This window comes from Globicephala melas, chromosome 2 (assembly GCF_963455315.2).
Source record: "Globicephala melas chromosome 2, mGloMel1.2, whole genome shotgun sequence".
Classification (NCBI taxonomy): Eukaryota; Metazoa; Chordata; class Mammalia; order Artiodactyla; family Delphinidae; genus Globicephala; species Globicephala melas.
In genome coordinates, this window is record NC_083315.2 from 166,434,817 (window position 1) to 166,450,799 (window position 15,983).

At 40.1% G+C, this 15,983-nt stretch overlaps 1 protein-coding gene across 2 annotated transcripts in view; it reads right to left on the bottom strand.

Annotated features, from left to right (window-relative positions):
• The window catches only part of BTBD7 (BTB domain containing 7), a 77,264-nt gene that overhangs the window by 11,636 nt on the left and 49,645 nt on the right, over positions 1 to 15,983 (bottom strand). Inside the window, exons 4-6 of one of the 2 annotated variants that reach the window (XM_030883499.2) lie at positions 6,508 to 6,716; positions 4,508 to 4,583; positions 945 to 1,105 (exon numbers count right to left, since the gene is read on the bottom strand). In XM_030883499.2, the coding sequence (XP_030739359.2) occupies positions 945 to 1,105; positions 4,508 to 4,583; positions 6,508 to 6,716 (446 nt within the window). Of the gene's footprint in view, positions 1 to 944; positions 1,106 to 4,507; positions 4,584 to 6,507; positions 6,717 to 15,983 lie in introns of those variants that run through there. The other variant, XM_030883503.2, reaches the window with a different exon arrangement.

Here is a 15,983-nt window from a genome sequence, read left to right on the forward strand (position 1 = left end):
AGTTCATAAATATTTAATTATTTTCTTCTAGTTTTTCCATATTTCAACGTAATATTTAATTCTTCAATCTAACAGGGATTAATTTTGTGTGCAAGTGAAATGAGGGCTTAACTGTAAGCACACTTCTTCCCTCTCCCACTGATGGGTTAGTATAGTACTGCAGTGACTTGTGATAGCTCGCTTATTATATGTTTAATTCTTATATTAATCAGGATCTTTTTCTGGGCTATTTTGTCTTCTCTATTATGCTAGCACCACAGATTAACAGAGTTTTAAAATATACTTTACATTATGGAAGAGTTATCCCTCCTTAATTATGTTCTTTTTAGAGAACTTAAAAGAATTCTTATCAGTTTTTTTCCAGATGACTTTTATAATGTTTCTGTGCAGTTGAATAATAAACTATTATGATGTTTACAACATCATATTAAAGTTATAAACCAATATGTGAAGAATATTTATTTTTCCCATCCATTAATTACAGCAATTCTTACAGTCTAAAAAATTCACTTAAAAATTTTTGAAAGTAACAATCAGTCAGCTCCATTAATTTTTACCTGAAATACAATTATAAGATTCATCCCTTTTACAATGAACTAATCTCCTTCTCTCCTGCTCTCTGATTTACTGCTATTCTTAAAGAGTCTCCAAAGGTAATTTCTACCCTTTCCTACTTGATCTACACTGATAAATGGCTGGATCAACTCCACTAGAAACTATCCTCTTGCAAAAGTAAGACTGACATCCACTCAACTCTCATCCACCAAACATTTATTTGTGCCATGTGCCAGACACTGGGGACACGATACAGTACAAAACAGACATCTGTCTCTGTCCTCATGGAATTTAGTTTCATGATACTCCATTAGTAGAAATTATTTACAATGATTTTAAAAAAAGACACTTTCTTTTCATGAAAGGGATAAATGAAAAAAGACACTTACTGCGTCACTTAGGACTTCACTGTTTATAGGTAAAATATGTTCAATTCGCACAAAAGGTAAGAGAGAAGAAAGGATCTCTCTAAGCTCTTCGATGTCCAGGTCTCGTCTTTTTACACCTCTCTTGTTCACACTATGAGCAGTGCCACTCAGTAAGTTTGGCTCTACGACAGAGACAGAAAATGAGGAGTCTCCAACCAAATCCAGATTTTCAGAGAAAGGCTTGCTTTCTTCTCTGGTACACTTTCAGTAACACTCTTTATATTAAGTATATCTGCTTTAAAAAGCGTTATAAGTAAATTATTTTTATGTCTTAAGAAGTTTTCATAATAGCGATACTCTCAGACAAAGAAAAAAGCATGGTGTCAACAGTACAATAACATTCTTTACGATTGTTCTGCATTAAAGAATACAGAATTCTTTTCCATATGCTAACCCAAAGGAGAAAAAACGACAATCTATTAAAATCTAGTTTGACCAAGGGCTTTTTCTTAAGGTTTCTCACTTTGGTGACCAGTTTTTTAAAAAGTACAATAAGGGCAATGCAGGCCAAATGTTACTTCTGATCACTGTAGGTTATCAGTACGCTCATTAGGTTACTATGTATGTTTAACAGCCATTTAACGAGATTCTAAAATTATATCACCTGGTATCTTAAAGCAGCAAAACCTAATGTACGCTCTATTTGACTTTAAGAATTTTATGAACCTCCTAAATTTTCGTAATATGGGAATGTTAATGCATAAAAGTGAAACTTTTAACATCGGACGTGTAATACCACTGTCCAGAGCAGAGAATAAAATGTTTTCTTCATTGAGTATTAGTGAAAGGGGAAAATCTGAAGTGTATACATATGCTTTTGATATTGAGGTGGGAAGGAAATTTCATATTTGGGGATTTTTTAATCATATCTTCAAACCAGGAGGCTGTATATTTTTCTTCCTTAAAAAAATGAGATCTTTATCATTCACAAATATAAATGCTGGATTTTTTGCAAACACTACAGGCAAACTGGTATTTCCCTTAAATCACGTGCTAGATAAAGAGATATTGTTTTTTGAGAGGGTAAGATATTTTTGGAGTCATTCAAAGTAAAATTACTGCACGTGTGTGAAACAGGGTTTTTTTTTCTCTTGTCTTGCTATGCTTTGGCTTCAGTACTTGTAAAAGACACTGCTTTTCAAAAGAAATTTTTTCTCAAAGTAGTGGTGTCCTGGTTTCAAATGAAATATTACAAGAAATTCCCAAATATGTAACACGTAAGGGCAGAAACCTTATGTATGAAGGGGACTGAAACAAAGGGCACCCTGGTTGGTGCAGCGTCCTCCTCATCCCTGTGAAAGAGCCTTCCAAGCACAGGCTCCGGACGCGCAGGCTCTGGACGCGCAGGCTCAGCGGCCATGGCTCACGGGCCCAGCCGCTCCGCGGCATGTGGGATCTTCCCGGACCGGGGCACGAACCCGTATCCCCTGCATCGGCAGGCGGACTCTCAACCACTGCGCCACCAGGGAGGCCCAAAACCACTGTTTTTTAAGGGAAATTTTATCAAGGATGTTCATTATCTGCTCAAAATAAATATGACATTTCATCATTACCAGCCTTACATCAACGAACAAGCCTATGATGATTATGTAGCATTATATACAGTCAACTCTTGTTATCTGGGGTGGTTTTGTTCTCTAAAGCCACCACAGTTAGTGAACACTGAACCACTGCTCCTTAGGGAAACACAGGGTTAGGTCCCTGTGAGCGTCTGGTCACATTAGTTTTGTTAACCAATCAAGACATAACCTTGTTTTCTGTGTGTTTCTGTTTAAATACACCTTATTAGTACATATTGTTGATTCACTAACAATGAACTCACAGCCAACAGCACTGTAACTCATGCCTGAACTATGCTTATCAACACATATATTTTCTCCATAAGGCACATCACAGCACTCTTGGACTTAGGAACACTAAACAGTACTAAGCATTACACTAGGAGGCCATTTTAGACCCTGGGATCACCAGAAAAACCCATAAAGATGTGAAAAACACAGCACTAAAAAGATTATGAAAAGGACACTGCTTTGAGAGCTGAAATAAGATGGCAGAGTGTCACTCTGTTCTACCTTAAGCTGGAAACGTATGACTCAAATTTTGTGTCACTTTGCACATCTCTGCAAGTGAACATGCAAGTGTCATGAGTACTGATTTGGGGATCACAAATAAATTTTAGCAAGTAGGTGAATGTGAAAATATAGAATCTGCAAATAAGGACAGACTGTATAATGGCATTTCAAAAATGTCCCAAATTAATAGTAGTGGATTTTGTATTTAAAAAATTTCAAATCTGAAACTGCTAAAGGCTTTTAGCAAAAGATAAATTAGGAGAAATAAGATAGGAGGACTGCTTTTGTTCCCTAGTGCTTAGGTAGTATATTAAAGGGACACTATAAAAAGATTTGAAGGCAGGTTTAGCTTGATTTTTTTTTTTTTTTGCGGTACGCGGGCCTCTCACTGTTGTGGCCTCTCCTGTTGTGGAGCACAGGCTCCGGACGCGCAGGCTCAGCGGCCATGGCTCATGGGCCCAGCCGCTCCGCGGCACGTGGGATCTTCCCGGACCGGGGCACGAACCCGTGTCCCCTGCATCAGCAGGCAGACTCTCAACCACTGCGCCACCAGGGAAGCCCTAGCTTGATTTTTTAAAATATATTTTAAAATGTGGGCAGAACAACTCTGTAAGTGTACTAAAAAACACTGACTTGAACACTTTAAAAAGGTGAACTTTATGGTATGTAAATTATATTTATATAAAGCTGTTGAAAATGACAGGAAAGGGAAACCTGCATTTAATTTTTCTAATATTTTGATTTGAGTTCGCTAGCTAGAGGAACACAATATTCTGTGAAAGAAGGAGCACAGGTGGGTGGGCTAACCCTAGCTATAAATATAAGACTGCTATAGAATCATAAGCTTCCAAAGTTTAGTTAAAATCATAAGCTACATATGATGCTTCTATCTCTTCTGCAGTATCCCCAGCTGAAGGCCATTCAAAAGGATTATTTCTCCTTTACCTTCCACAAAAATTTCAAATAAACAACAAATATACTCTCTTTGGGTAGTCATATATATTTTTTTTCCTTGAGGTAAAATTCACATAACATAAAACTCACCATTTTAACCACCTTAAAGTGTACAACTTAGTGGGACTTTTAGTACATTTAGAATGTTGTGCACCTATCACCACTATCTAATTCTAGAACATTTTCATCAACGACATGCTTTTGTAACACTTTAATTAAATGAAAAATTTCACTCTAATACTTTCATAAATCAGTCAACATATATTATTAAACACATAGAAAGATAACATTAAGAGTATCGCTTTAAAGTTGCAAAATTAACTTTTCTGGTATATTTATTTCTAATAAAGTATCCCCTTTCCACTAAAGGATTCTACTGATTGTAAAAATTTGTTTTCACCAGGCAACAGTGGCAACTGTCAAAAGACTGATGTGCGGCATGCACTTCAGTAACTTCCAGGAAAAGCTTACAGTTGCAAGCTAGTTTTCTGAGCTTACCTCTGTCTGCTATTCTCTTCATTAACTGATGCTCACCCCATTTAATCAGATATTTAAGGATATCTTGTTCACTTGCCTATAATAAAAAACGGTTTACATTTATTTTAGTGCAATCAGATAGATGGTTAATCTCATTAATGACTCTTCCTAGGTCATAAAGTAAATACAACGTGCAACTTGTCACGCTTCACTCTTTACACTGGCTGTTTCCAATGTCTGAGCTAAACCTGTGGTGTATCAGCAGCAAATACACAAGACTGAATGACATGTGTTTTGTCCAGTAACCTCACTCTTGCCTCTAACTAAATTTTTATTCTTATTTCCATCGTTATTTTTTCTTTTCCTGTTTTCTTCCCCTGTTTTAAATTTACCTTACTATATGCCTTCGATACAGCTGGCTTAAATTCTTTTGGGGACAATATGGAGATAAACAGATGAAGGTAAAAGTGTAAGGATACAGTGTGACCGCTATCTCCTGCAGGAGCAGAAAAAAACAAGTATGGCAACTTGTTTTGGCAGAAGACTCTACAACCTCCACAAAATATGCTACTGAATGGCGAAGGACCCTTCAAGCACTGTCTGTGAAATGGCAATGTGCCCCTCATTCTTTTGTACTTTTTTTTTTTTTGGCTGTGTTGGGCCTTCATTGCTGTGTGCGGGCTTTCTCTAGTTGCAGCGAGTGGGGGTTACTCTTCATTTCAGTGCACGGGCTTCTCATTGCAGTGGTTTCTCTTGTTGCGGAGCACGGGCTCTAGGCGCGCAGGCTCCATAGTTGTGGTGCGTGGGCTCAGTAGTTGTGGCTCGTGGGCTCTAGAGCACAGGCTCAGTAGTTGTGGCTTGAGGGCTCTAGAGTACAGGCTCAGTAGCTGTGGCGCACAGGCTCAGTTGTTCCGCGGCATGTGGGATGTTCCCAGACTAGGGCTTGAACCTGTGTCCCCTGCATTGGCAGGCAGATTCTTATGCACTGTGCCACAAGGGAAGCCCCTCTTTTGTACTTTATTTAAAATCTGAGGGCAAAATCTAGGTTGCTGTCCAAGGTTTTTACTTTCTAAGAAGAAATGCAAAGCTTCTAAAAACAATAATTGAGAGAACTGACAAATCCTAACTCCCATAATGTCTGCATCAGGACAGTGAAATAAGGTTAATGAACACAGATAGTAAATAAATCAAAAGCAATTATGACAACATTTGTACTGCAATCAAAGCAATATATGAAGGAAAAACACAGATGCTAAATGGATTTTTTAAATCTTCATTTCTGACTGAGATGGAAGCATTTCATAATTTTTCTGGTACAAATACAAAGAAACAGGAAATGGCTCAATGAGTTTATGACTTCATAACATTAAAACTGTTGTACAGTTTCTAGCATAAAACTCATACAGCCAATGCAAAAAGAAAAAAAAAGAAAAAAAAAGCTTGAACATATTCTACCTGAAAGTATTTTTTACAATATTTTAAATCTATTGTTAGTTTAAATTACCTAATTATGAAGGACATATAAGTCAAGGGCATAAGAATTTGCTTAAAAGTACTGACTAAAAATAAGTAGTTGAAAACATTATTATACTTCAGCAGGACACACACATTGAGTTTTTATAAGCATTTGAGTAGGTCAGAAATTGAGTATTATTCTTACTTTGTGCTGCTTAAACTAACTATCTTCTGATACTTCACCAAATAAACGAAACTGTTACAGTGAATCTATTATTAACAGAAGCCAAGAGAATCACCATTGGGATATGCTTCTGACCTTGCCTTTTGCCTACTGTCACAACCCCTTTGGCGTGGTTGGTTAGGACCTGGGCCGGTTCACAATGCTGAATCATGGCGGCAGAGTGCACAAAGGGCCAGAGAGCTAGAAGGTTGTGGCTGCACAAATATGAAGAGGGTATTCCTGGGTGGGCTGATCTCCCTAGATGGGAGAGTAACAGAGTACAGATGGGTTTCTTGGTGCACCTATGAATGACAACGAATTTGAGAGGTGTATAAATGATTACCTGTAGGTAGTCAGACTGGATAGCAGTAAGCAGATGGTCTTTGCTGAGTTCATAAAAAACATCCGAAGTCATGACCTGGGAAAATTCCTCACAGAGGAAATGTAAAGCTTGTCGGTGTACCCATTTAGAGCCATATGGATGAGAGCTCCACTTGAGGATGGCAATTAAGGCATCTAATGAGATGCTTTCAGCAATGATATCCTCACAGCCTAAAAGAGAAGGCAAATACTTCTTGAGATTAATCATAAATATTACTTATTGAACATCAGTGTGTTAGACACCAACCTTAAACGTATCAATGGTAAAAAAGAACAAGGAGATAAATAAAATCTCATGGTAATCGCCAAGACTTGGTGGGGTGGGGTAACAGTTGGTAACTGTAATAGATTATGACATCTACAGGGACTCTGCCGTTCCATAAAGACAGATCCATAGAAAAAGGCAAGGAACCCTCATAATTGTTTAAGAAGATAAACATCTATGTGCAACTCAACAATCTGTATAAGGCCTTATAGTGGAGGGCACTGGACCAAAGGGGAAAGAAAGAAGAATAGGTAGAAATGGTACAGTTTTGGGAACTGGCAAGAGGAAGGCTTGGATGACACCTGACTGATAAGAGAATCCACCCTTGGGGGTAAGACAGGTGGGCTATCTTCTAGGAACTATGAGGACATCTGTTTTTTGTATTATTCTAATAAAAAACCAACACTTCGCATCGCCGCTAGTTTAATCCCTCAGAATACAGATAAAATACTGCAGTTTTTTGTTCATCTGGTGAACTAAAAAGAAACATGTGGTTTAAGTGAAAAGGACCAGGATCCTGGAGACAGAGACTATGGCACCTTAAAAGCTCAAAGAAGAGACGAGGAAAATCTGAGGATAGTCATCTACTTTCCTTAGGAAAGATAATTTCAAAATACAGAGATAAAATGTAAGTAAAATTACAGTGACAAAGACTGTGTAAGGGAAAATGGCTAAAGTTGGACAGAAATTCTTCACAACTAAGTTTACTATAAAATAAAAAAAGAACCCCAAATGGGGGGGGTTGTTTAAACACCACCACCACCACCACCAACAAAAATGTGGCTAAACAGGCTGCTCTCTAATGAGCTCAGAGGTTTAAAAGATAGAGTAGTAAAAGACAGAAAGGGCCGCAGTAAACTCTGGAGACTTCCAAAGCTCAAAGTTCTCGTGAACCTATGAAAAGTGAAAAGAGAAAGATAACAACTCCCATTTTCAGGTGATATAAGATCATTAGGAACCAATAGCGAGTCTGTAAAAAGTAATGCTTCCTCCCCTTTTCTGATATGGTACCAGATAAGCAGAATATCATAGAGAACTGTATAACCTGATTTCTGCAAAGCATTTAACAAAACACTTCATGATGTCTCTAGACTGTCAGCTACAGAAGACAGGGATCGCTGTCTTCACTGTATCTCTAGCACCTTCTACCACATGGTAGGCATTAAATAAAAATTTGCTGAATGTACAAATGAGATCTTTGAAGATAAGACAGAAAGATGTGGAGGGATGATAGAACAGTGGCTAACAGAACCATTTGCAAGTAACACTGATTAACTCTCGGGATGGAGCGGAGAGTCTCTGTCTTTCCGATATTAATCAAGAATTTGACTTTCTCTTTCTGACACATATATATGGAATCTAAGAAAAAAAAAATGTCATGAAGAACCTAGGGGTAAGACGGGAATAAAGACACAGACCTACTAGAGAATGGACTTGAGGATATTGGGAGGGGGAAGGGTAAGCTGTGACAAAGTGAGAGAGTGGCATGGACATATATACACTACCAAACGTAAACTAGATAGCTAGTGGGAAGCAGCCGCATAGCACAGGGAGATCAGCTCGGTGCTTTGTGACCACCTCGAGGGGTGGGATAGGGAGGGTGGGAGGGAGGGACACGCAAGAGGGAAGAGATATGGGAACATACGTATATGTATAACTGATTCACTTTGTTATAAAGCAGAAACTAACACACCATTGTAAAGCAATTATACTCCAATAAAGATGTAAAAAAAAAAAAAAGGAATTTGAATTAAGTTGTGGAAAGTATGCTTCAAAGTCTTGAGATGACCTAAAGCTGGGAAACGCAGTTAAAAATACACTGGATAAAATGATCATAATTAGTTAAAAAGATGGATCGAAATGAAGATGAAATCTAACTAAAAAAATCAGAAAGTTCTATATTTAGATTAAAGAAAAGCAACAGCACAGTAAAAGACAGGGGCGAGCTAGCTTAACTATAACCGCTTATTTAAAGATAATATCTGGGTATGTTAACTGAACAAATGCAAAATGTGACATGCCTGCTATAAAACTAAAGCAATCTCAGGCTTTTAAGATACAAGCATAGAGTCATAATCAAAGGAATAATGTTGCACTGCTCTCCTGTGGGGTGCTGTGCTCTGTTGTTAGCCCTGTGTTTAGACGGGCAATGACAAAACTCCAGAATTCTCAGAGGAGGGTGTAAGTACAGTGGAGAGTTTAAGACCTGTTACTGAAGAAAAGCTCTGAACAAACAAGATTATTATTGATTTACGTAAGAGAAACCTGAGGAGAGACATAAGAGCTATCTTTCAATGTTTGATGGAACCTCATGAGGCAGAAAAGAAATGACCCATTCTCTGTGGTTGCAAGGGCAAGTCCTGGGAAACACTTGATGGTAAAAGAAGAGAGATTTTGACTCATTATTAAGAAATTTCTAACAGTTAGAACTGCTCTCTTTACCTCCCCTCAACAAAAGGATCCCTCTAGAAAAAGGCAGGAGCAGAGGCTAGCTTGTCGCATTACGAGTAGAGTACCAAGAACCCTTACACTGGGTATGGAACTAAGGTAGGAAGACATCCAAGCTTTTTCTGCCACAAAGATAAAATCATTTTTAGAAATAACAGAGTAAGCATAAGAGTAATTAAATCTAAAGATTAAAGATTAATTTCTTTAATCTAAACATTAAAATGAGATCCTTATAAATGAAATCTGCATGTAAACACCACCAAAGGCATGAATATGTGCTGATGAGAAGTGGGAAATATGGAAAAGTTCTGAACAGTTCTCAAGATTTTACTGTAAGCCTTGAATGCCAAGCTGAGGACGGGCCTCGCCCAGCAGCCAGTGGAGAACTCCCGTCAGTCCGCTGTTTTAAAGCGGGCATTGAAGTGGAGTCAAGTAGTATGAGTCAACATGACAGGACAGGCAACCCGGTAGACATGTTTGGGGACAAAGCCAGGCAAATTAGAGAAAATGTGGTTTTTAAAAGAATGTGTCACAATCCTACTAAAACCAGGATATTGGCAGAGGGAAGAAAGGGAATTAAAGATAACATCATATATTTAAACTTCTGAGGTTTACAAAGAAGCTAGACATGACAGGAAAAATGGACTTTGAAATCAAACTGACTTGAAATCCCAACTTGACCATTTAGCAGAAAAGTCACTTTGGGCAAATCACTTACCCTCCCTGAGCCTGAAATGTTTTCATCTGTAAAACTGGGATTATATTCCTAACTCAGGGTTATGATATGAGATTTAAATGAGATCGTATCCTTGATGATATTCTTCCTTCATTCGAACATTCTGGAGTACCTACTTGCCAAGTGCTGTAATTACAAAGCTCTTTCTACTCACAATTTCCTGGGTAATGTCACCTGTCCCCATGGCCTTAACTCCCATTGTATCCTTATGTCTTTCAAGGTCCAACCTAGAGCTCTCTCCTGACATCCAGACTCATTTCTTAAACTTCCCAGACTCATTCCTTAACTTCCCAGAGTTCACACGGATATTCTGCAGACATCTTTAATCCAAAAGTCACTTCGTTTCCTCTGGGAAATCTAGCCCTTCCTCCTCCCTCCTCTAGCACTTCCCTCCCCATATATATACACACACACATATATATACACACACACATACACACACACACACACAAACACACACAACTTTGTTATATATGTAACAAATTATTCAGTAGCCTGACTTCAAGATAAAATCCAAACTGCAGTTTTTTGGGTGATCTGGCCTCTGCCAACTTCTCCAGCCCCTACTCGGCTCATATCCTGCACTCTATTCATACTGCATTACTTACAATTTCCTAGAATTCCACCGAACTCTCTCACCTCTAGGCCTTTACATATGTTGCTCCATTTTTCTGAAATGCTCTTAATTTTCCTTCGTAACTCCTCCACATCTTTTAGACTCAGCTTAGATATTGCCTCTTTCAAAAGCCTATCTTGAACCTGCTCCCCAAAGCCTAAGTCAAAAGTCAGGTGTTCCTCTTACCTAAAAGTTTCCATGGTGCCCTGTGTTTCTCTCTGTAATAGCATTAAACTCTCATAATAGTTTATCTTTCTGATATATTTGTCTGAATCCTCTATCAGACTGAGCGCTCCTTTGGGGTAGTGGCCCCATCTTTTTATTTTTTTTTAATAAATTTATTTATTTATTTTTGGCTGCGTTGGGTCTTCATTGCTGTGTGCGGGCTTTCTCTAGTTGCAGCGAGAGGGGGCTATTCTTCATTGAGGTGCGTGGGTTTCTCATTGTGGTGGTTTCTCTTGCTGCAGAGCACGGGCTCTAGGTGTGCAGCCTTCGGTAATTGTGGCACACAGGCTCAGTAGTTGTGGCGCACGGGGCTTAGTTGTTCCGTGGCATGTGGGATCTTCCCGGACCAGGGCTCAAACCCGTGCCCCCTGCATTGGCAGGCGGATTCTTAACCACTGCACCACCAGGGAAGTTCCAGTAGTGGCCCCATCTTATCTCTGATTCTATCTATCTACCTGACACCTGGTAAATAATTAATTAAAAACAAACATAAGAGAGGGCACGCGCTCTCTTTTTTCCCTATAGAGCTTACTGATTCCATTTCCTAACTACAGACTAAACAGTACATATATTTCTTTAAAGACAACTAAATCACACAGTCAGTATGACTACTTTATCTTTTTAAACTAGAACTTTAGAGCTTATTAGACTATTATCCACATGTGCTAGATTACTGTTTAGACATATTCACTACTCCCAGCCTTCTGATCCCCCTACCCCACCACCTCCACGGGCATAGTGTATTTCGCTGCCCCAAGACTTTGGAATTGGCCATGAGATCTGCTTTGGCCAATTAAATGTTAGTGAATGTGATGTGACAAAAGGCTTCAAAAGTACTTTTGGGAACTAGACTTGCCCTCTCACCTTCTGCCACTGCCATGGGAAGCACATACTGTGGCTAGTTTGTTGGTCCCAGGAGGAAAATGAGCAGCAGTGGGAACACAGCCACTGGCCCTACTCAACCATGGTGGCAATCAGAGTGACTCCAGTGCTGCAAATTTAAATTTGGGATTTCAACTGACCTGGAAATTTGTGAGAAATACATGTTTTTTATTAAATGCCACTGAGATTCTCTGGTGGTTGTTACACAGCAATGACTAATAAACCATACACCTTTTTGGATGAATCAAAGCTTTTAATGATTTCCTTGTAACAGAAAAACTCATCTGTAGCCTAGCCATGTAATGGCTCAAAGATGCCCATGTATTTTGCTCAGGTAGCAGATTTCCAACAATGCTGTTGTGAGGCTGGCAGACAGTATGAAGTCTGTCTTTTTGCAATTTACAATTCTTTTTGCTTGTGTGATAACCCCATTTTACAGATCCATCTCCAACTTTTTATATCCTTTCTTCTATTCTCTTTCACCAGAATATCTTCTTTCTAATCTTTAACTTAAGGTGGCAAAAATGCCTCTCTCCAAAAATTTGAGCTATATAACGTGAATGATCAAGGCAGAAATACAAAGTGAAACAAATTAATTTGACATTTAGTAATACAAATGATTGTTACTGCTGCATGTTAAATAGGACGACTTTCTGTGTCTATTATGAACATTTTTGTTTTTCTCCTCTTCGTGCTCCTCTGATAACTAAAATGCACTTCAACGTTGACAGATTTCCTGAATAATACACTGTCAGCACCTGTCTTTCCTGCCGCTCGCATACTCTTCGTTATTCCTAGGTATATACCCTCATATGTGTTTCACCAGTATCAGTGGGAGACCTTTTCATTGGCTCATATCCAACAGGAAATGTATAAGCTGCTTCCAAATTTAGAGTTTCATATTGGGTTTGAGGTGGTAAGAGGAAGAAAGAAATAGACAAGGGGGAAGAAAGAAAAGGAATTATGGAGATTACGGCTTGCCATGCAACATAAAACAACATAATAAGGTTAGAGGAAGGCTGGCCTTAGAGCATGCATAGTGACTCTTCAGTGGCACCAGAGTTAGAATGAAGACTTCAAGTGCAAATAGGCTTGAGAGAAAAGTTGTTTCAGTTCTTTCCTACTAACCCCTACATGACTGATTCCAAATCCTAAGGAAAGGAATTATGAAACAAGAGGGAAATGAGGGCAGCATGAAGTAGCAGGAAGAGCATATAAGGCTTTGAATTCAGGTAATTATATCACTAACTCTTGGCTCTCACCTATCAGCCTGTACTGGATCAAAGCACACCACCCTCTGTTAGTCTCATTTCTTCACATCCAGGATGAAATAATTCCATCAGAGTTCTGAGGATTATGTTAAATAATATTGGGGAGCCAGTGCGTCCATGAACACTATCCTTTTTCTAGGCAAGAAATCTTAAATCAGCTGTGCCAACTATCTTTCTCTCTCTTTCTCACATACACACACACAAAATAAACTAGTTAATGTTTCTTACTGATTCTTCCTTCAAAATGCTCTTTGATTAGCTTTGTTTTCCATTCCCATTAACACCACCTTTGTTCAAATCCTCAGTACCTCACACATTAATTATAGAAAAGCTTCCCACTATCTCTGTCCCTTCAGTATTCTAATCTATAATGATCACGCAGCCGAAAGGTTTGCTTTCTAAAACACCACTATCAACACATCATCCCTGCACATCTATTTTAAAAAGGCAACCAGAATTCCAGATCCGAGGCAGAGAATAAGCATGAGACATGGGGGTTAGAGGACAAGTCAATCTATGCCTTAGTGCTTTTCATTGCTAGTCCTTGGCTCTGCAACATCTGAGAGCTGGCTGGATAAAGGTTCCTCTCTGCTATCCTTCAGGAGGACCATTCTGAAGAAGATTCTACAAAACTCCTCAAGGATCCTGGCTTGAAGCAGGCTTGAAGCCCAGTAGCCTCCAGTGGTAACCAACACAATGGCCCACTCTTACGCTGCTTTCCTTCCTCCCCCGTTGCAATCCCTCTAATTCTCATTCTTGTTCATGGGATGCCTTACCAAATAAACTACCTGCAAGCAAGCCTTTGTTTTAGGCTGTTTCAGCACAGGTTATGGGGGAATGAGAGGAGACACCCACACTATGATAGTAAGATAAGTGGCCCTAGGAAATAAGATTCTTGAGTGAGATTCTGGAACTAAATCACTCGCTGGTAAGATGGCGAAGAGGACTCCATTCCTAATGACAAGTGGGGTGGTGATAACCCCTGCCTGTAGCAGCATGACAATACTGAGATTCACTAAGTGAAGTATTAGTTCGGTAATAGTGGTTGAACTTGAATGGAAACATTAGTAATTCGAAGGACCTGATGTGGCTGGATGAAAAGTCATGAAAAAAAGAAAATGACAGTCACCCCTCAAAGTCTAAGAATTTTGTCAAAATCAGGAAACTTCTAGATCAGTGTTCAAAGAGACCCTTATTTCCTGCAGCTGCAGAAAAGACTGCCAAAACTCAGGCTCAAGATTTAATTTTAAGGATATCAGAACTACAAAGAAGACTTGAGCAAAGTCTTGGCAAACCTCTGACAAAATCTGGGTCTTGATAGGAACAGGTGGACACAGAAACCTGCAAGGGGGATATTTGGGTGGATGAGCTAGGAATGCTAAACCCCAAGATTCACTTGAACTTTCCACGCTGGGAGGAGCAGCGCCTCCCAACTCCTTGCTAGAGGACAGGAGCGTTCTCTTGCCAGAAGACCCTGGAGGTGCCTGAAAAGACAGGGTTTGTCTTCTTCAACATCTGCCCCTGCCTCCTCTCACTAGCTCCAAACCAATAATGAGGATCTGTTCAAGCATAATCACATTCTGAGAGAGAAAGTACAGTTCCCGTTCTGGGAAGAAAGCACACCCACCCAAGGAATTACAAGACCTGGATATAAATACTGTGAGAGTGGATACTGAGAGTGCTGTGCCAGGGGGCTAGGTCTGGGGCAGTGCAAAAGGAGCAGGAAGGTGTTCGTCCAGAATCCGAGGGACTCAACTGCAGTACCTTTTGGTGCTTCCTTGCTCAGTGATAATGGAGGCTGGGCAACTGCAGATACTCCTGGGATGAAGGTCTGGGTCATCTCACCTGGCAGGCTATCTAGACCTGATGAAATGCTGGCAAAGCATGAAGAAAATCTAGGTTGGGTGATGGAAGAGGGAGACTGTGCTGACCCGTACTGTTTAAACTTGCTTAAGCGAAAACTCTTTTCCACGATCTCCATCCCTGTCTGTTTCTAAGCTAAAGTTGGCCAAAACAGAAATGTGTGATTTGAAAGGAAGCAGCAGCAGCCATTACTCTCTAAAAGTCACTGTAGGGACTTCCCTGGTAGCGCAGTGGTTAAGAATCCGCCTGCCAATGCAGGGGACATGGGTTCAATCCCTGGTCTGGGAAGAGCCCACATGCCGTGGAGCAACTAAGCCCGTGTGTGACAACTACTGAGCCCACGTGCCACAACTACTGAAGCCCGTGTGCCTACAGTTGGTGCTCTGCAATGAGAAGCCACTGCAATGAGAAGCCCATGCACCACAACGAAGAGTAGCCCGTTTGCTGCAACTAGAGAAAGCCCGCGCGCAGCAACAAAGACCCAACGCAGCCCCCCCCAAAAAAAACAGAAAAAAACCACCAAAAATCCCAAAAACAAACAACAAAAAAAGTCACTGTAGCTAGATGTGGTGACAGGCAGACATAGAGGTGTCCGTGGATTCTAGCTTGTCCTTGCTCTGCAGCTCTGCATCCAGCTCTCCCTCCCAACTGCAGCCCTGGTGACACCACCAGCCCCAGGCAACCACCAGATGATTGGCTGCAGATCCACGGAGCCACTATCGGGCGTGCTTCCCCCTTTGCAGCTCCACCTTAGTGGCTCGATGTCCTTGGCTTCCCAGGTTGACTGGTTGTTAACTCCTTTGGGTCTAACTCCTCTCCCTTTCAGACCTTCACTTCCCCAGCTTCTCCCACAACTGTGTAAGGCCCAATTCCTATAATAATCCCCCTACCCCGAAAGTCAGAGTTGCTCAGCTTCCCTGACTGAACTCTGAGTGATATAGTTACAATGAGAATATCAATTATAGCCTCCAGCCAATTGCAGCAGCTGGGACTGTGGCCGATAGCACCATCTTTCCTGAACTGAGTCTTTTATAGAGGCGTGGCTGGTTATCACCTTGAAGGCTCTGTGATAAATTAGATTTAAATTACTGATTTCCCCTAATTAAGTTAAATCACATGGAATTGTTGATAT